This window comes from Amphibalanus amphitrite, unplaced genomic scaffold (genome assembly GCF_019059575.1).
Source record: "Amphibalanus amphitrite isolate SeventyFive unplaced genomic scaffold, NRLGWU_Aamphi_draft 000535F_arrow, whole genome shotgun sequence".
In the NCBI taxonomy this organism is placed as follows: domain Eukaryota; kingdom Metazoa; phylum Arthropoda; class Thecostraca; order Balanomorpha; family Balanidae; genus Amphibalanus; species Amphibalanus amphitrite.
Window position 1 is genome coordinate 448,064 of NW_024882029.1, and position 21,344 is coordinate 469,407.

Genomic DNA, 21,344 nt, shown 5'->3' on the forward strand with positions numbered 1-21,344 from the left:
GACAGCTCTTCCCGCGAAACCCTTTTTTGGGTCGAAAACGGCAGAACATGACGTCACTCTGACGTCATTTCCGGCCAACCTATCATAGCCTTTGGAAAAATTTTTGGTCACAATGTGTAAAATTGATGTCCGGGAGGGTACTGAAAGTTTGGTGACGATCGGCGCAGTGGTTCTGGAGATATATCGAAAAGTCTGGAGGGGGGGGGCAAAAAATAGCCCCCCCCCCCCACCAGGTCGCGGGTTAATAATAGTCTATTCAGGACTCGTCCGGTGACTAGCTTGAGCCGATGAGGGCCTTCATTTCGCCTTTTCTTAGCCTCTGCTTGTAGTTCCTCCGTAGCCGCACACTTTGAAACGCACGAAGTCTGTGCAGCTCTTTGCCCATTAGCAGCTCACAAAGATGCGATGGCCCAGTGTACTCCAAGAGGCTAGGTTCAAAGCACCATTTCGAACGATTTCATATTCAGACCGTTCGTTTCGCGATTCAGATCACGGGTATTCGGCAGGTGAGGCAGCCGACGGCGGCCATCTTTAGTCTCTGACTGAGTGAGGGCGGCGAGGGCGGCTCGGCGGCCGGCGGCGGCTGCCAGGGCGGCGGCGAGACGGGCGGCTCGGGCGGCGGCGGCGACTCGGCCGGCGCGTCAGAGTCGGAGCCGCCCGTGCCGGCGTCGGTCACCTGCTGCAGACGGGGGACCCAGGTCAGGGTCAGGCTACATCGCTGTCTCACACCCAATCTCGTTTCTGAATCGTAAACCAATAGGGAACTCTTCTACAAAATGGATCTATTGACAAAACGACTCCATTTTGCACTTCTATAACTGGTCACCTCAGCGATGCCCTTATCTCAGGTGACCGACTTCTTGCTGGGACAGAAATTTATCGACCCATGCCCCCGACCTCTCCCGGTTTTTCGACTCACCTCGAGCTGCATCTGCTCCTGCACAACCCCGGTGTCGGTTCGCTCGTCCACCGGCAGCAGCTGGCTGACCTGTCGGACTAGCTCATCGGCCCGGCGCGCCCAGTCGACACTCCTGCCGCGGCCGCCGTGGCAGCCCACACCTACAGAGGGGTCACTCAGTCACAGACGGTCACACAGGCGGACAGCCACCATGCCCGGCGTCACCAATTCACAATATCCATGTCTAACTCACGGGCATTCCCCTCACCGAAAGCTCGGTCTCAATAGCCGGCGAAGAATCCCAGGCCTCTCTAGCCTCGCCCAAACGCTGATCTCCCTAGCCTGTATTTAACCCCCGCCTCCGGTCTCACTAACCTGCGAAGTCCACATAGACGAGTTGTGAGAAGACTAGCGCCAGCGATCCGGCAGGAGGCCACGGCATCTTTTCCAGCAGGACGGGCACCAGTTTGAGCTGCAGGAGGTCGGCCAGGTGCGCCTCGCGCAGACACAGCTGTGACTGCAGGTACTGCTGGCTCAGACAGGCCACAAACACCTGCGAGAACACCAGCCAGCCGGTCAGCTGCGGGAGTTTCTGCCTTCGGGGGCAAGTGAATGCGTCGTTCGCAATTTATTTGTACACAGCGTCGCAAATTCTTCATTTTATGACGTATCGTCTTCTACATATAAAATCTTATCATTATCACCCTGGCTCGCACGGGATTGCTCCAATGCCCATCGGGATTCGTCGCATTCGGTAAGTGCCGTGAGGTCGCGGCTAGTCGACCTAACACAGTCACAGTCCACTGGTCACAGTCGCAGTCTCAGTCATCCTGCTCACCTTGGCGCCGCTGATACCCTGGTAGATTTTCTCGTAGAGCAGGTCGCCCCCGCCCATCTGTCCGACATCCATCCAGCAGCGGAGGCCGGTGCTCTCGAGCCGTCCGCGCAGCCGCACCGCCTCCTCCTGGTGGTCCCACTGGTAGCTGATAAACACTGGCGCTGGGCTCTCCGGCTCTGCGGCGCGGGCAGTGGGCCGGTCAGTGGGTAGCTGGGAAGACGGAATGCATGGAGTTGGATGCACATCCAAAAGGGATAGTCAAAGTATGGTGGAATGTGTATGGTAAGACAGCCATTTCACATTAACGGGCTTTGATCGAAGTCTCCCTCCTCATGGTGAATAAAATGTTTCAATGAGTGTCAGATGGAGTGCTTACTCCAGAAAGGAACTGGCACTCACTGCTCTTTTAGCGGCTAGAAGCCAACCGTATCTACTCACTGGAGACGTTCCTCAGCACGGCGCAGATGTCGTCTCTGGCCAGACTATCCAGCACAGCACAGAGCATGTCCAAGCTGAAGCCGTTGTTGCCCGAGATCTGCATCCAGTCGGTGATGAGCGCTAGGCCCGGGTCCAGACAGTCGTCAAACTCGGATATCTTGTGCTCACGGTATCCTGCCGGTGGAATGCCCTTAAGACAAATTTGAGTGCCGGTAATGGGTACCGGGCTGAAGGAAACGAAGCCTCGACTTTCCGCCGCTAGAAATCGCACCATTTTACAAGGAATTTGCAAGACGAATACGTTGAAACAATACGTTTTAGCGTGTTTTCTCCCATGCAATACATAGTGACCTTAACATACTGATCTTCTCAGCTCCCTGTATTGGACATCCAACAGAATATGTACGATTCCAGCATCCCTGCTAGTGTTCCTCCCAACCCGTCCGCCTCAGAACCCAGCTGACCGATTTTCTTGGCGACTGCCATCCAGTCTGATCCGGGTCCTCCGGCGTTGAGCAGTTTGGCGGCCTGTTTGACCCACTGAGGCGCAGAGGCCGAGCTGAGACTCTCGTGGCGACTTAGGTAGCGGGCGGGAAGCACAGGTGCCAGGCTGACTTCTGAGGGAACATCAGGGCGGGGATCAGCTGGGACTGATTCAGATTCAGATTTAGATTTTATTGGACCCCATTGGGGTGACAGTCTAAAGGTGTGATGAGTATGGGACATGGTTCGGACAACCTGACATGGCCATTTGCGTCACTTGAAGCAAGCAATGCCACGAGTAGCTACTGCCTCATGTAGTTCGTAACGTATTTCACGTTGAACCTTTTGCCACTTCATCAAGAAAGAATGGATATGGCGGTTCTCAATCTGCCACTTTCCTCATCTGCCCCGTCCACTGACCGGTCGTCCGGTCGGGCTGGCGGCGCTCGAAGCAGCGCTTCACGTGCTCCACGGACACCCGTCGGAAGTCGCAGTAGACGGTGTCTCCGGAGAGGCACTGGTTCAGCGGCAGCGTGTGCAGACACTCGGGGGCCGGGCAGTCGGCGCGCCGGTGGACGGTGCACGGACGGCCGCACGGACACTCGACGGTAAACTGCCACTGCAGACGGCGGCACAGTGCCGCGCGCACCTCGGCTAATGTGGAGTCCAGTCGGCGATGTATCTGGAACGGGACAATGGTGAATGCTACAGATATCGTGTCGACGAAAGTCGGTATATATGCTAAAACTGTCTACATGGTATTGCTATTTTGTATTAGCAAGAAACCATGGCGTTCCACGTTATCATTTCAAGCAAAGCCGACCTCCGTGATTCTGTCAAGTGACTGGCCTTCTTGACCAAATTCTATGACTGATATTTGCGACTGCCTTCCGTTAATTAGAGACCACGTCTCGTGACTGACCTGCAGACAGACGTCGGGGCTGGGTCCCCACGTGGGGCCGAGTCCCCGGTGGGTTCGTACTGACCTGGAGACAGGCGTCGGGGCTGGGTCCCCCGGTGGGTCCGCAGTCCGGCAGGGTGGGGTACGACTCCAGTCCGTCCTCCATCAGCACAGATATCCGCGCCACCGTCACCTGCAGGACAACATACGTGTTTTATACGATCAGCCGCCAGCTGACAGCTGACTTTACCAGCGATAGCCGGTTTCATTGAAACTTCCAGCTGCCGCATACACAATGCACGCCAACAGCTCCTCCTAAAGACACTGCTAACCTATCCTAAATCTTCACTGAACTCCATACTGAAATCTTTGGGTACCTACTCGAATATCGGTACGAACGAATTACGATGTTGTCGCTATTCGGACCAAGGACGGGACTGCTGGATCCAATGGTGGGTTTGGTCTCCTCTCACGTGTATTCTGGCCTGGTGCAGCTGTGCCACGGTCAGCAGCAACTATGAACCCTTCACGAAGAGTGGACGGTCGCTCGTTGATGGAGGGTGGATGGCTGCTTAGTGGACGAAGAGAGAACGGTTGTTCAGTGGACAAAGAGCGGACGGTTTCTCGGTGAACGGAGAGAGGACGGTTCCTCAGTGGGCGAAGATAGGACGGTTTCTCAGTTTCCAAAGAGCGGATGGCTGCTCACCTGTATTCTGGCCAGGTGGAGCGGCGCCGCGGTCAGCAGCAGCTCGTGCGAGCCGTCCACGAAGAGCCGCGCCCGGCCGTAGGACACGTGTGGCGCCCGGTGGGAGCTCTCCTGGGTCCAGACGGCCAGCCGTACCACCAGCTGACTCACCAGACTCGCTAGACAGTAGAGGGTGAAGTTAGCATAGTTTGGTACGGCTCATTGTGGTTCGGCCATGCCTCATCGATGAATGATTCTTGAATTCAGTTGATGACGGGAAACTATTCAGTCATAATCGTTTGATGAGGTCATCGATGCAAATTATCGATTAATATAGGACAATCGTGGTGGAGGTCTGCGCTCAGCACTAGAGGTCACATCTCAATTTAAGGTCATTTCTCACCGGTGAGGAAGCCGCAGAAGTCGATGAAGAGGGTCAGCGAGTCAGAGGGTGACCGAGGGGTCTCCTCTGAGCTCCTCGCCTGAGGGGAGATGAGGCTGGGCAGCAGCAGCAGCTCGGGAAGAGGCACGCTCTCCGCCAGGTCTGGGAACAGAGGTCAGAGGTCAGGTGGTAAGTCAGAGTCAGGTCATATCTCGAAGTGATGTGAATATCGGATATTATCCGATGGAAGATAAATTTGCAAAATGGACGTATCAGCTCACAACCGGCCACGTCGGTATCCCACTTCCCAGTGACTAACCGTAGAGTGGCGGCGGCGGCGCCAGCGGGCAGACCAGCCCCAGTCGGCGCAGGACGCCCAATGTGATGGCACTGTTGGTCAACTGGTCCCAGTGTCGACTCAGCAAGGCCGCTTCCACCACCCCCTCGGACTCCAGACGCCGCCAGCCGCTGGGCGCCGACTGTCAGTAACAATGAGTCGGTAAGATCACACCGGATTGTAACAGTGTCGTTCGACTTGATGGTGATGTTAGGGGTCAGGCTGGTCTAGTGGTGGCAACAGTGGGTTAGACGAGGGCTGTCTGCGATGGTTCTTTGGGATGGCTTCCATAAGTCCAGGCTCTTTTGACTAGCTTTTTCCATCTATGAGCCCAGTAGTGACAGGAAATATGCAACAGACGCAACTGATGCAAGATAGTTATATGGGTAATGAGTGGCTCCGACTACATAGTAGCTCCAATTATATATGTTGAACTCATTTACGAATGCTAGTAGTGAAGCGTGCTCACCTGGTAGTATTTCCGTTTGGCGTTGATGACGTCAGCGAAGAGCTGAACGAGCCACTGGGGCGAGAGGAGCACCAGCCGGTGCGGGCCGTCTCCGTGCAGCAGCAGACTGCCCTGGTCGTGGTGGAAGCGCAGGAAGGTCGTCAGCTCCTCACCGGCCACGTCGTGCTCCGCCGCCATCGTCTCCATCTGGGGGAAGGGGCGTGGGGCAGTGAGAGGTATGTCCCGCGCCCCGCTGGGGGGGGGGCAGAATCTGCCCCCTCCCGTTTTTCGCCAATAAATTCTAAACGCGTTACGCCAGTGACGTCAAACTTTCGATACCTTATCATACATCAATTTGACACGTTCCCTGAAAATTTGAGCGAAATCCGTCGGAAAATTTTTGAGAAATTGACGTTTTAGTGACGTCATGTTCGCCATTTTCGCCTCAAAAACGGCAAAATTTCAAACGCCGCTAACATCTTCATTTTGAAAGGAATCAAGACGTAACAAAAAAGGTTATACGTGATTCTACTTTGTCTATCAAATGGCTATCTCGGTTTTTTGAAAATTTTGGATTTTGGCCCAATTTTTTTTTCTCAAAAAATTGACTTTTTTGGGAAAATAATTATAAAATCCAAAATTTTGAGTGCATCGAAAAAACCGGAATATATGTCAGAAAGTGGTCTATGTGCACCAACATACCAATTTTTAGAAGAATCGGTTCAAAAATGTTGGAGTTATTCAAAATTGTATGACGTCACGACACACAAAAATTTTGAAAAATGATTTTTTGGAAGTTCTAGACCTCGTACAGAAACAAAAATAGCACCATTCGATTCGCCGTGAAAAACTGCATCAGATAGACACCTTTTTAGGCCTTAACAACCAACTTCAAAATTTGACCTCACTTGACCTGACCTTGACCTGACCTCGACCTGAGATTCATCCAGAGGTGGTCCATATCACTTATTGAGTGTGCCGATTGATTCTATGAGTAAAATGACCCATAAAACATGTGTCGCACATGCCCTTTTCTATATTTTGTTTTTGGTGACCTGACCTGACCTTGACCTTGACCTTTGAATGACATTGTATGCAACGAATATTGTCTTGGTAGTCTAAGAACACGTTTTGGGCAATCAGTCTCAGTCCATTCTTCGGCAACTACGGTGCAAGGCCGATACTGTAGAAACTTGCATTTTGTACCCTTGACCTGACCTTGACCTGACCTCTGACTTACTTAAGCAAAAAAAAATTGGGCTCTTAAGATCCGCCTTGTTGAGAGCTTTCGATTGCCGTTTTCGCCGTCTTTCTACGACTCTCTCTCTCTCTCTCTCTCTCTCTCTCTCTCTCTCTCTCTCTCTCTCTCTCTCTCTCTCTCTCTCTCTCTCTCTCTCTCTCTCTCTCTCTCTCTCTCTCTCTCTCTCTCTCTCTCTCTCTCTTTCACTCTCTCTCTCCCTCTCTCCTTCTCTCCCTCTCCACCCTCTCACCTCTGGCCATGTAGCCACCACCAGCCCGGATCGCACCCTCCTGGCCACCTCCTCTTCGAGCCGCAGCCACCGTACGGGCACCTTCTCACCCATATACGCCTGGCTCAGAGTCAGCTGCCCGAGACAGCCTCTGAGGGCGTTCAGGGCCGCCGCGTCCCCCGATATTGGCACGGTTAACACCTGGCTGTGAACGTGCCGGCCGCTGAGCCGGCCCTCCAGGGCCTGACGGATGAGCTGACGGCTCTGCTGCAGCTGCGGGGAGATGGGAGGAGTTGGCGTCACGGGGAGTGGCAGGCTCTCATAGTGCAAACTGTAATGCGTTCATATCGAAAATTATCATATGAACGCATTACAGTTTGCACTATGAGATGTGGAGGAGAGTGTTGCAACCATGAAATCGTTTATTTGCCCTTCTCCCATACTGCCTAGTTTCACTAAACCGATAAGCCAAGACCCTAAGCAACCTCATTCTCCGTGCAGCAAACGACCAACAACGGATGTTTTGTGTAATTCTCCGTTGCGCCTCCCGTACCCACCTCCGTCTCTGTGGGCGGCGGCCGGTCGTCCTGTGTGCTCCACACACCCACCAGTAGCACGGGCGGCGCCAGGGTGCCCGTGCCGAGCCCCTCGCCAGCTGAGCCCGGTGTGGCAGCTGTGTGCACCAGTTGCAGCCAGTCGAGCAGCTGGTCCAGACGAGTGCGGCCCTCCACCGGAGTCTCGCTAGCCTGTGCAGTGCGCGAACGGCAGTCAGGGGAGGTCAGGTCAGGGTTCGGTGACATTTGTTAACCCTCGCCCGCACAATGGGGGGGGGGGGTGGTTGCCACCCCCCCAGGCAGTCTTTCTGCTCTGCACTCAACATTTTTAGAGCTAGAAGGCTGATTTTTTGTATAGCTGCTCGACTATCCTTTCTTGACGTTCACTGAAAATTTCAAGTTTCTGTGATTTTTGGTTTCGGAGATATGACCTTGTTTTTCAGGTCATGTCATGACCCAAATGGCCAATTCTCAACATCTTGCGTTTGCCATGGGCCTTGTGAGCTTTTGACACCCTGATTTCGGCCTTTTTTGCCAGTCTTACCTCCCACCTATCATGGAACATGTTGTTCGACGATGTACAGGGGTCAAGGTCAGGGTCAAGGTCAACCTAGGTCATCTAAGATAATTGCGTTTTAGGCAAGCTGAATTTACTTTTTGTGAAGTTTTTTGACTGCATTTTTGGTAAAAGCTTCTCAGATCATGATTTTATGTGATATGGACCCAAAAACAATCGGTGCACACATCAGTATACACACAGACACACACAGACATACAAACACATATTTGTTTATTTATTGGCATAGCGTCCACAGGCAAAGCCCCACTTACGGATGCAGTCGCACACTGACAATAACAACCACTCACACACACTGGATGGAAATAAATATGAATGATAACACTGATCAAAATCCAAATAAATTAACAAGATGGCAAGAGCCTAAAAGTAAACCGACAGGCAACAGCCTAAGAATATAGAAGACATGAGCAAAAGCCTAAGAGAATATACAAGTATAGGCACCTGGCTAATGAGCGAGGCTAAAAGTATACTGACATGAGAAATCCCCTAAAAGTAAACAGCACAGGCAATAGCCTGAAATCCTAAAAGAGTGTAGGTATAAGCAAGAATGACAGTGGATGAAATAAAAAGACAAAAAAGACGAAAAATGAGCGTAGACAATGACAATGAGAATAAAACCGGTAACGGCTAGTTGCTACATGAGGAGCTACATCAGTGACCTTAGGCTAAGTATGTTCCCTGGTCGTCAGCAAATTTGGCTATCTCCGACCTTAGCCTGCAGCTAGGCATAAAGAAATCGGCGTCGGGGCTGCTGTGGACAAGCGAGTTCACGTGCTGGGGAAGACGAATCAGAAATCCTCGCTTCACAGTGTCCACTCTTCCGCGCGGCACATGAAAGAGCTCGGGACGGCGCGTGCGACGGCCGGGTGCCGATAGAGAAAACATGGCCAAGATGTCGGGACAGTCCAAGCGACCACTGAACACGGAGCGCATGTAGTTGATGTCACACTGTGTGAATCGTGACCTCACTGATTCGCAGCCGAACAGTTTAAGCAGCGATGCATAGTCGAGTGAAGGGCACCTCGCCTGTGTCCGGGCGCCCAGCCACATGAGAAAACGGTGCTGTAGTCGCTCTAATCGGCGCAGGTGGGTGACAGCGGCACCCGACCAGATAACACAGCCGTATTCCATTACGGAACGCACGTGAGCCTTGTAGGCGGTGAGGGCTGCGACACAGTCGAACTGCGCTCGATGCACCCGTGTCGAGACCTGCATGCTCCTCATCAGCAAGCCCAGCATGCGGTTCGACTTCGAGACTATAGCATCAACATGGTCTGCGAAGTTAAGCTTGCTATCTAAGATGATGCCAAGGTCACGCACGTTAACACACCTCTCGAGCTGGTGACCGTCGAGCGCGTATGAAGCGACATGAGGTGATGAGCGCATAGTGAAGGTGATGGTCTTGCACTTGGCCGGGTTGAGCTTCAGGTGCCAGGTCCTTGACCACCGGCTGAGACGGTCCAAGTCAGCCTGAAGGGCGTGGGCATCCTCAGGAGAGGATACACGGTGAAAAAATTTGACGTCGTCAGCGTATGACAAGCAAGATGACCCGATGTGTTTAGGGAGGTCAGCGACAAAGCAGGTGAAGAGCAGGGGGCCCAAGATGCTGCCCTCCGGCACTCCGGAGATGACCGGAGTCCAGTCAGAGTGTTTTCCATCCAGCACTACACGCTGGGACCGCTGGCTAAGGTAAGACTCAACCCAGCCAAGTGCAAGACCCGATATGTTAAAAGAGTGCTCCAGCTTGTGTAAAAGCAGCTTGTGGCTTACACTGGTAAAAGCTGACGAGTAATCTGTGTAGATAGCGTCCGTTTGCGATCCCTTTGTCAGTGAGGTCCAGCAGTGTTCCAAGAAACAGGTAAGGTTGCTCATGCAAGAGCGTTTTGGAAGAAATCCGTGCTGGGAAGGAGGCAGTGCAGGAAGACATGCACGGAGCAGGTCCTCGCACACTACCTTCTCCAGAATTTTTGAGCAGAGTGATAATAAAGATACCGGTCTGTAGTTAGATGGAAGCTTTTTAGAGCCCTTTTTGAAGACGGGAATGATGTTGGCCCGCTTCCATGACGATGGGAACACTCCGGACCGCACCGACAATCGACATATGATGTCGAGAGGGATCGCAATCTCCTCAGCACACTCGTGAATAATTCGTGCACTGAGGCCGTCAGCGCCGCAGGCCTTGTGAGGGCTGAGCTCACGCAGGAGCTGTGCCACTCGACCACAGGGTACGGTGAACGTGGACAGGCCTGGGGCGTCGAGAACAGGGGCGGCTGGTAAGTCGCCGACGTAGGGCGCGCTGAACTTCTCTGAGAAGCACTGGTTGAAACAGTTAGCTCTAGCAGACGCCTCTGTCACCAGCCTACCAGCATACTCTAAGACAGGAGATACGTGGTTATTTGACTTCAGGGACTTGATAAAAGTCCAATATCGCTTGGGATTATCCTTAAAATCACGGACGAGGCCCAACAAATACGCTCTATATCCGGCATCAGCCTGACGTTTAAACTCAGCTTTGGCTCTAGCATGCTGCTCTACATTCGCAGCGCAGGGGTCCGCCTTCTTACGCCTGTGGGCCCGTTCCTTCTCCCGTAGGAGATCCCTGATAGTGCGATCGAACCATGGTGGGTATTTCTGGCGCAGCTCTATGATAGGCACATAGTCACTAACAGCGGCGAATACGGCATCATAGAAAAACTCTACTGCACCGTTGACGTCCATAGCCTCGAGCACAGTCCAGGGCACCGCGCGCAAGGCGTGACGCAGGCCGGCGAAGTCAGCGCGCTTATAGTTGTAGACCCTGGTTCTGGATGCTCGGGGCGTGGGGCCGGTGTCGATTCTGAGACGCGTCTCGACCACACGATGATCGGAGGCGAACAGCTGGTCCCGCACCTCCGACGTCACAGTGCCTCCTGATGACACCGCCAGGTCGAGGACGTTGACGCCTCTCGTTGCCGCCGTCACCGACTGAACCGCGCCACACTCCGCGAGGGCGTCGATGAAGGTGGTGGCTCGTGCAGTGCGTCTCCTCAGTTCGGCCTCTCTGTCGCCCGACCACTGGATCTCTGGCAGGTTAAAGTCTCCCACCAGGAGGAACGGGCGGCCGGTCCTGTGGAGCCCGCGCAGGAGGTCCGCCACAGCCTCCATCTCTCGGTCAGCGTCTGGAGCGCGGTAACAGGTGGCCAGAAATGCAGAGCGCGTCGTACCCAGCTGCACCACCAGCGCCTCGCAGTCATATATTATACATATAATTGACCTTGACCTAACTTGACCTGAAATGACCTCAGCAGCAAAATTCTGGTCGGGTAGTGTGACTAAGAGGTTCTAGCTGGCTTGGCACCAGAAAACAGCATCGTCATCGGTATTTGATAAGAAGCGCACTTGATATCCAACGGTGACCCAAAACAGCAACATTTTTTAGTTTGACCTGACCTGGAAGGTCAATGACTGACCTGAGAAGGTAAAACTGGGTATCATTGGATTCGTCTCTTCCCAAAGAATCTTTGGTCTTTACTGCTAAGCTCTATCTCCAACAGGAACGAAATGGCGCGGGGGGTGGTGGCAACCACCCCCCCCCCCCCATGTGCGTTCTAGGATGGGAAAATGGCATGTGCGGGCGAGGGTTAATGTCAAGCAGTCCAATGATGACGTTTCGTGAAAAATCAATGCTTGTCCAGGTAAATATAGACAGACATAAACCATGATTAATTTTTGTAACCTCTTCAATGCGTTTTTAATTAACAATTAATCGTAATGGATGGCATTAACAGGCAAGGCCGAACTTAAGTTACTTAGTCTATGCTATAAAGCATTGATTGGATTAGCGTTGATCGTTGCGGCTGCAGTTAAGTGAGCACGTACCCGCATCTGCTGTGTCCCAGGCTTGCAGCCTATTTGTACTCGGCCCTGCACTGACCTATCCCCGTGGCTTTCCGTGACATATCCTGTGTACCATACGTCTCTGACCTGTCCCTGTGCCTCGCCCTGACGGTTCTGACCTCTGTGTCCAGCTTATGCATATTCCTGCGCCCCGCTTTACATCTCTCACCGGATCTCTCTTTGATCTATTCCGTGTCCCGTCCTGACCTATCCCCATACCCCACCCTGACCTGTCCTGATGCCCCAATCCCCATCCTAACTTATCCCTTGCTCTCACCTGACCCTTCGCCCAGGTGGTAATGGTAGCCGGTCCATCCAGCGGCTGAGAGGCATCAAACACCAGCAGGTAGACGCCTCTGTAGCCCAGCAGGGGGAGGAGCACGGCCTCGTACTCCGGGTCGCCGCTCCAGTCCCACACACTCACCGTCACCTGTTAAATGTAGGCATGTCGATGTCACCTGTCAGATACAGCGACTGGCACATTTCAGATACAATGGTTGCCAGTTGCCACCAATCTCACAATGACTGCTAGATAACGGTACAGGGCTGTCAGCTATCCCAATAAGGGCTGAATATGCTTAATTGGGGTGACTACTGCCTTATGCCATAGTGACCGCCAGCCCGCGCATTATAACTACATTAGTTGCAGGGAGCGCGTCCGTCCTTGGTCCGTCCCTTGACAAACGTCAGACACAGACACATCAACCCCTATGACACTCCAACGTTCTTAAGTGACTACTGCTCGTTCTCTATCGTCCCGTTCCGCCTCGTGTTGTCCCATCCCTTCCCTGTCCCGTCCCACCGACCTGCTGTTTCTGTCCCGGTTCGGGCGACTCGTTCCTCTCCTGGCTGTTGTCGGGAGATTCAGCCAGCATCTCCTCCACCAGCCTGACAATCTCCGGGGGCAGCTCCTTCAGTGCACCCTCGTCAGTTACCTGAACACATCAGAAAAAGTCACTTGACTCACTTCCGCTGCCTAGCTGCATCACTCGTTGCGGCCGAGAGTGTGGGCATACTGTACCGCAATACATGCATGTCATGCGGGACAGCCTACGAGTAGTTACAGACATAATGTCTCATGATATGCATTAGCTCCAATTTCGTATAGCCATTCTCGTCCAGTGACCAGACAGTCATTTCAGTATGAAATATTCAAATAGGTAATGAGCGTGCCGGAGTGACTGCTGCGTTATTTATGTGTCATTCTGAGTATCCGCGGGCGTGGCACCTTCTACCAAATCGATAACCTTGCATTAGACACCAGACAGTGACACTGACCTAAGGGACCACGCTAAGGGACATTCAATTAAAAACCAATCGAGCGATGTCCTTTGCTCAGCGGTCTAACTGACCTCGAAATCCTTCCTGGGCATGACCTTGTTGAGGCTGCTGCGGCTGAGGTTGACCCTGAACGTGCTGGAGAAGTGGCGCGACGATGAGCGGCTCTTCCGTTTGGCCATCTCCCGCGACTTTCGGTCCTTGAGCAGCTCTCTGACCACGTTCCGCGCGATGGCCGTCTGGTACTCTTCCTCAATTTCCTCCGGCTCTGAGAGAAGTGGAGGTAGAGACGTGATGTAAAGACGTGATGCGATAACGGGAAGAGGTGATACTAAAAAGTGAAAACGTGACGTTGAGAAATACGACGGTAACTGGCTTGCAACTGGCGACAGACAGTGTGACAGTGACTGACTGTACCTCATGGTCCAAGACAGCTAACCTCCAAGCTAAAGGCAGTGAATGGTCCTCTTCGTCAGATGTCAGCTAATTTCTCTGTGCGCGCGACCGGAAACCTTTCACTGGGATGACGGCGGCCCATGTGAAATTGATTTTGGCTGATGACATAAAAGTGACAGTAACCGATTCCAGACAGCCCCCTCTAACCTCTCTGGGCACTCGACCAGCGCCCGGTGCTGGGCCGGCGGCTGCCCACCGAGGCGCTGTCCGGTTGCCATGCCGACGGGTCGTCCACGGGAAATGTGAACAGATCCGAGCTGTCCAGACCGGCGGTCGGCGGTGGCTGGCTGACGGCAGAGCTGCCCAGCAGCAGGTGACGCAGCGTCGTCTTACCGGCCCTGGCGCAAGGAGGACAGTCGATCTGGGTCTTCATTCCACAGACAGAGTGAAATGAAGGCAGTCGATAGTGGTGCGACACAATAGTTGTACTAAAGACAAGGCTGTGCTGGCTACGATGTCATTGGGACGTTTTGTGGCTATCCAAGGTCGTAGTCGTCGGGTCATTACATTTAGATTACCTCGTTGCGCGGAATATTGCCTCGTTACACGGCATCATACCCATCGTTTGTCGTAAGAAGTGACCCCTTACCCGCAGTTCCCGATGATGAAGAGCCGACTACGGTACACCGGTACAGTGCCGGCCCTGCGCACCTGACGGTACAGGTCCCGCGCCGCCTGACCGCGGGCCAGAATCTCCAGAGGCGTCTCCTCTGGAACGGGTCGCAGGGCATAGGTCACGAACTGTTGGTGCTAGATCCTTGATAGCGCGACAAGATTTGCATCGGTGTGTCCCCTCTGGCAGATGTCACATATAACCTACACTGGCATAATAAACCTATATATCGTACTCCTCCACCAACACTGCTATCGACGTTTTGTTGGAGAGAGGTTACACGACGAATGCTATCCGTCACACGCCTTTGACTGGACCGACCGCACCGTGATCCCCAATGACCCACAATCCGATGGACAGACACGGAATGTTGTATTCCCGATAGGGGCAGACGCACGGTCAAGCGTCTACATTGGACGTTTCCGACCAGTTACCGCGCTGCGTCCCTGAAAACAGATATTGTTTGTGTCCCTGACAGACATGCAGCCTCCGGCAGGGATCCCCTGTCAAACGACCTTGACCGCGCTGTGCTCCTAACAGACAGACAGAAACGGGATGTTGTGCCCCGATCCCCACAGATAGACAGGGGCCAATATATCACACGCCTCTGACCACCGCACTGTGCCCCTGTCCCCTGACAATACAGACATGGCCGTGTCCCTGACAGACAGACCTGCCGTGCCGTGACCCCGACAGACAGACCCACCGTGGTGCCGTGTCAGCCGTAATCCCTCGGCACCACTCAAGGCCCGCGCCACACGTCACTCGACATATTCGCGTCACGCGTCACGCTGCGCGTCATTCGTGTAACCCCTGCTCAGGTTACACCGGCCGCGCCATGTTTTCACGTCACCGTGGTTTTCGCCATCGCATTCACTGAGTCGGACAGCCGACATGCATTACACCAGGTCTGTTCATACAGCCCTTCTTTCCTGAGGAAAGGTACACTCTCTAGTAAGATGGCTGTCAAACTATTCTCAATGCAACACAAATCCGTAGCGTTTTCATCAGTATATGTAATAACTACTACGCCGCACCCGATAACCCTTCCCCAGCATCTCATTATGCCTCCGATAACCTTATTTGGCCCCGGCATCTCACCATCTCCTGTGACCTGACTTGACCCATCATCTCACCATTTCTGGTGACCTGACCCCTGTCTCCATCTCACCACCCCCAGTGACCTGACCCTTGTCTCTCACCACCCCCCGTGACCTGCCCCCATCATCTCACCATCCCCGGTGACCTGGACCGACTGTGTGTTGCCATAGACGTCCACCAGGGCCCAGAGCGGCCTGTCCTCGCCGACGCCGGTGGCCAGCCGGGTGACCTGCTGGTGGTTGACCGAGACGTGTAGAACTCCGTCCAGTGTCAGCCAAAAGTGGATCCTGGGGATGCAGAAGGTGGATGGTGTTAGATGATTAGGGCAGGGGTGAGCGGAGCTGGTTAGACAGATTAGACCGGTAAATTTGCACACGTTACACACGTGAATGCACGTTTTGAACAGCTATTAGTGAGAATTCAGTGAACAGAGGTTCAGCAAATGTTGACTTCCCATACGCTATAAGTCAATTTCGCACTGAACGTTTATGTCTCGTTTATAGGTAATACGTTTCCTGAAAGCTTACGCGACCACTTCCGTTTGTGGCTCCGATAAACGGTGGTCCGATGTAGGACTGACCAAATCAATCAAACGAATCGAACGGCCCCACATTGATGGGATCTTCGATTGGCCAATTAAATCTTTTTACTGGGGACGAAGACAGCCTCCTTGGGGACAGCCGTTGGCACGCCATCAGCTCGCCCTAAGTGGACGCCCGACTCCGCGCGCGACAGGGCAGCTGCTCTGTCCCGTCGCCCGGCCACCAACGACCACACAGTGATCAGGCCACATCTTGTAACACCTCCTGTTTCGTCACTACCCCGTATAACACACCCCGCTTTGTCACCCGTTCCTTTATCTGTCCCGTCTCGCTGAATGAAGGAAATGAGTGAATTTAAGTTTAGGAATGAGTATAGACCTCTTCCTTCATTTTATTTCGTCCCGTTGCTGACCCCGTCCCGTCACCTAAGCCGTCTTCCGTCCCAACTCTATCCCGTCTTATTTCTGTCGAATCACTCGCCCTGTCCCTCCCTGTCTCCCCTCCCCCGCCCACTCACCTGGCGCCGTCACTGAGGTGCTGTTCGCGGATGGTGCGCACCCAGAACCCGGGCCGCCGGATTAAGTCGGGGAACGAGTAGCGCGGCAGGGAGGTCAGCGTGGCCGGGTCGTGCCAGGTGACCCCCAGTCGCAGCGCGCCGCTCCAGTCGGAGACCTGGCTCACTCTCAGGTGGTACTGCTCACCGCGTGCCATCGGAACCGAGCTGAGGGAGAATTCGGAGTCATCCAAACCAACCGACCGACACGTGCCAAAGGGAACTCATATTGATAGCGATAGGAATGATTGCCGAAAGTAACTAGAGACAAGATGCGTGATACCTTTATATTTATTTATTTATTTATTTATTTGACATCGTAGGCTCATTCCACAAAAATGGCTATTCCTGAACCAGGGTCGCAATATAAAATGATGGGTGTCGTGGGAAAAACATACGCACGCACGCACACAGACAGACATTCGTTCGCAGTCACTCTCTCACAAACGTGTCGTCATGAAGCATTGCTAACGGTCAGCCGCCTGTTGTCGCAACAAGTGCCGGCGCAACTCTGCCTTGAACGCGCGCAGGTTCAGGTCACACATCGCCGGTGGTAGGCTATTAAAAGCTATCACGGCGGTAAAGAGGAATCGTCTCCTCCCGGACTCCGATTTGATTCTTGGCACATGTAGCATATCTGTCTGTCTTGTGGCTCGCTGATGTACGTCACGTCTATGCACTATTCTACTCGCGATTGACTCGGGCTGCGCAGTGACCAGCATACGTTTCAATAGGGTCAGCACATGATATGAGTACATGTTACGCGCGGACAGCCATCCCAGGTCACGCAGGACGTCACTAACATGATCAAACTTCCGACGCCCCGATATCACACGGGCTGAGAAATTCAGCAGCTTTTGCAGACGTGCGAGCTGAGTGGTATTGCAGGAGCCGTACACACTGATACAATAGCGGATGAGCGAAATGACTAGACTTTGGACTAGGGTGGTGAGCGTCGAATGTGGTAAAATATGTCTAGAGTGACTCAATCCGATTAAAATACCTGTGCAGCGCCGGACGACATCATCGGTATGGGCGGCAAACGACATACATTGGTCAAATACGACACCCAGATTCCGCACCGCGGGAGAGCCGGGGACAATGGCGCCCATAAAGTTGATGCTGACTGTTGGAAGCTGCCGGAGATTTTGACGAGTGCCGAGAACAATGAGCTGAGTTTTCTGAGCGTTGATTTTCATACCATTTTTGCCAAACCAGTTCGAGAGCAGTGACAAATTTCGTTCCATGGATCCGATCAGGGCGCCAATGTCTCCGGGCCTCCCGCCCACGAGAACCTGAGTGTCGTCCGCGTACTGCACGATGCTCGCGTCATCAACGAATAGCGACATATCATTAGCATAGATGCTGTACAAGAGCGGTCCGAGCGATGTCCCCTGATAGGTGCCGATCGGGTTCGGCAGCGCCGCCGACAGAGTTCGAGAGCCAGAGTGGCTCTCAGCTACCACCTGCTGCTGGTGGTCGGCCAAATAACTCTCAAACCAGCGCGTGTCGACATTGTACAGTTCGAGTTTACGTAAAAGTCCGGCGTGCGGTACGACGTCAAAGCATTTGGACAGATCTAAAAGACACAAAAGTGTGATTTCCTTACGGTCCATAGCCTCAAACACTCGGTCTGTAACATCTAAAAGTGCGGTGTCGGTAGAATGGTTCGTCCTAAAACCGTGCTGACTAGACGAGAATAAATGATGACAGGTGAAATAGGTAAAAAGCTGCTCGTAAACGACGCGTTCAGTGATTTTGGCGATGGTGGGAAGGATTGATATGGGGCGGAAGTTGGTTACGTCTGTGGATTTGGGTGATTTCTGGATGGGATGGATCAAGGCTAATTTCCATGAGCTAGGGACGCTGTGACTGGTGATGCTGGAATTGACGATGTGGGTGATGACGGGATAGATGGAGCCAAAACACTGTTTGATAAAACGCATACATAGTCCGTCAGCGCCACACGATGTACTGCTGGCCATCCTACCAACGATACACGACAGTTGTTCCGGTGTAACGGGTGCCACCTGGAAACGGCCGGTGGAAACGCGCGGCAGCCGCACCGCCAGCTCGGGCCCCGCGGAGTCCACCTGTCGGGCCGTGGCGGTCCCAATACTGGCGAAGTACTGGTTAACTGCGTCCGTGTCAGCGTCCGGTGAAGGTTTGGTCGTCCGCTTCCCCGCGATGACCGGCCGGACACTGCGCCACAAGGAGCTCGGCCCGCTCTCCCGCACGCGCCGGTCGATCTCCTCTCGCGTGTCACGGCGGACGGCCGACCTAACCTGCCGGTTCAGTTCCTTATACAAGGCACGATCTGAGGCACGTAGCGCCGCCCGCCGCCGGGCCATTAGGTCCTTTGTGGCTTCCGTCACTGGGGGCGCCGTCGGGTTACGCACTCGGAACCGTCTGGCCGGGGCCAGACTGTCAATAATGGGCATAGTCACCGCGATAAAATAGTCCCACTGCTCGCCCGGGTCAGCACTGCGGTACACAGGGCTCCAGTCCACGGCCCACAGGCGGCGGCACGCCTCGGCGGTGTCCAGTTTGCGCCAGCTCCGTCCTGTCAGAGTGCACCGCTCCGGTCGGCGGCCCGGGGTCGGCACCACCGCACGGCACCAGTTGTGAGGACTGTAGTGACAGTGCAGCGTCCCGGCCCGCTCAACACCACGATTCGTTGCGATCACATCGATGGTGGAGCCTGATGACCGGAACGTAGCACCGTCGATATGCTGGTGCACTGCGTAGGCGGTAAACAGCTCTCGGAGTCTGGTAGCCGTAGCGCTGCCGCCGTCCGCGGTGTTGATATTAATATCGCCGGCTATGACGATCGGTCCGCTGTGGCGAGTGATGTGGTGCTGCAGCTGCTGCTCCAGTATGTCGAGGTCCGCGGTGACACGGACCTGTGTCTGCACCGGCGGCCGGTAGAGGGAGCAGATTACTACCTTCTGCGGGCCCGTGCCGATCTGGACCCACAGCGACTCTAGCCTGGAGTCCGCTGTGACTCGGTCAGGTCCGTCCAGCACGGTGGCCACCATCCCCTCCCTCACCAGAACGGCGACACCGCCGTAGCCCCTGCCGTCAGCTCGGTCTCTCCGCAGCAGCTGGTAGCCGGGAACCGGTAAAAGTCGATCGGGTGTGGCCGGCTTAAGCCACGTCTCACATAATACAATGAGGTCAAAATTGTGCTGCGCGATGTCGTCACGCAGTTCGAGCAGTTTTGGTTTCACCGACTGCACGTTAAGCTGGGCGATGTACAGCTGATCTGGCCGCTCTCCAGCTCTCCAGATCCGCCCGCCCCTGGAGCCGCGCCGCCGGCTGCGCACCCCTCGCCGGGTAGGCCTGGACGGGCCCCTGTCGGCGGCCGGCGGCCTGTCAGGGTCGGCGGCGGTCCCGCGCGGTAACGCCGGTCGCGGGGGAGCAGGGAGAGCCGCTGCCACAGGGCGAGGTCGTTATAGTTAGCACCTACTTGAAAATGTTAGTGGTAAGCTCATGGGGATCAATTGGACCATGGACCTCTGTATACCGGGTATACAGATGTCTATGATTGGGATTGGACGTTGATTAACCCTCGCCCGTAAACGGTGTTTTGCCACCTTCGCCCATGCAGGGCGTTGGTGCGACCCCCCTCCCCCTGGCGTTTGAAAACGGAGCGTTGTAGAGCTTAGCGGAACAGACCAACGGATTGCTCTCAACGAGATCTCGCGATTGGTGGTATATTTTTTGGTCCTAGGTAAACATTTGACCTACTTATGACCGGTCAAAGGTCAAATTTTCGGAAAAATCTAACTTTTTTCAGATTTCCGCGCCGATTGCGGCAAAACATTAAGAGATATCGACTTGAAACCTTCACTATCGTGATCCTTGATCAATTCTCTATCGTTTGGTGTGTATTTCGATGTCATACCTCTAAAAATGATGCGTTGGGAGCATCGGAAGTCTGCAAGGTCATTTGTGCATTGGGTCACGTCAGGCGTGTGACGTCACTGACCTGACCCTGACCCAAAATGAACTACAAGAAACAACCGGCGATGCCTGAAATGGATAGCAAATTCGAATTCAGGGCATCAAAATACCCCGAAAAGGCATACAAGTGCAAGAAGTCATTACAGGTCAACCGAGGTCACTGACCTTACCTTGACCTTAGTAACCTTCAAAATGTCAACGGACATTGTACCAATGTCAAATCAGCCAGTTGTGATTCTAAAACAATCCATCAGTGTGTCAGGTCAGTCGGCATTTATACCAATGTGGAGCAATCTCCAATTTAGCGTAAATCTGGCCGGAGGTTGTTCCCTTTATGACGTCATAACTCCGTGACCTGACATGACCTTGACAAAAATAAAATACCAAAAGTTGCGCAAAGGATGCCCCAAAGGGTAATGAAAATTTGAGCAGGCTATCTGAAACGGTTCGGCGTGTAGCTAAGAAAAACCTCAGGGGGGGTTGCACCAACCCCCCCCCCCCCTACATGGGCGAGGGTTAATCGTCCCACAGAACAGCGAACTTACGGAGAGGAGTTCTCTGGCAGGAAATCCCTCCGATTTCTCTCTAAGGGAACATTTTCCTCGCCATCCACTGACCTGAACGTGATTCCATTGCAGAAGCCCTCGCGGCGTGTGGCGCACGTGTCATCGTTTTCGAGCGCCACGTGCGAGCCGTGCACCGCGTGAAACTTGAACATGGCGCGGCGCCACCGGGGGCTCGCGCGGCGGCTCCTGTAAAAATGATATCGTTTGCCACTTTTTTACGACACACCATTGTCCACATGTTAGCCGTTTCTGATCAATAATTACCATGCTTGAACATAGACTGTGCTTTGCGGCACACTATACCTTCAGGCGCCTACAGGCATCGCCATCTATTGAGTGAATCTGCAACGTCTGTGGTGCTACGCGGCACAGTATTTCTT

General features: G+C 53.8%; 1 protein-coding gene across 1 annotated transcript; it reads right to left on the reverse strand.

The window, feature by feature from the left end:
* Nucleotides 1-256: 256 nt before the first annotated feature.
* LOC122393433 lies at nt 257-21,126 on the reverse strand. Its single transcript, XM_043389432.1, has 22 exons — nt 21,016-21,126; nt 16,397-16,600; nt 15,470-15,624; nt 14,213-14,333; nt 13,771-13,961; nt 13,242-13,435; nt 12,696-12,824; nt 12,167-12,319; nt 7,437-7,625; nt 6,901-7,152; nt 5,432-5,617; nt 4,945-5,104; nt 4,647-4,787; nt 4,265-4,422; nt 3,644-3,751; nt 3,078-3,339; nt 2,639-2,791; nt 2,175-2,348; nt 1,737-1,912; nt 1,274-1,451; nt 920-1,059; nt 257-679 (listed from the first exon to the last, which is right to left on the reverse strand). The coding sequence occupies exons 1-22, from the start codon at nt 21,114-21,116 to the stop codon at nt 485-487; spliced, it is 3,720 nt and encodes a 1,239-aa protein (XP_043245367.1). The 5' UTR covers nt 21,117-21,126; the 3' UTR covers nt 257-484.
* Between the last annotated feature and the right edge of the window lie 218 nt (nt 21,127-21,344).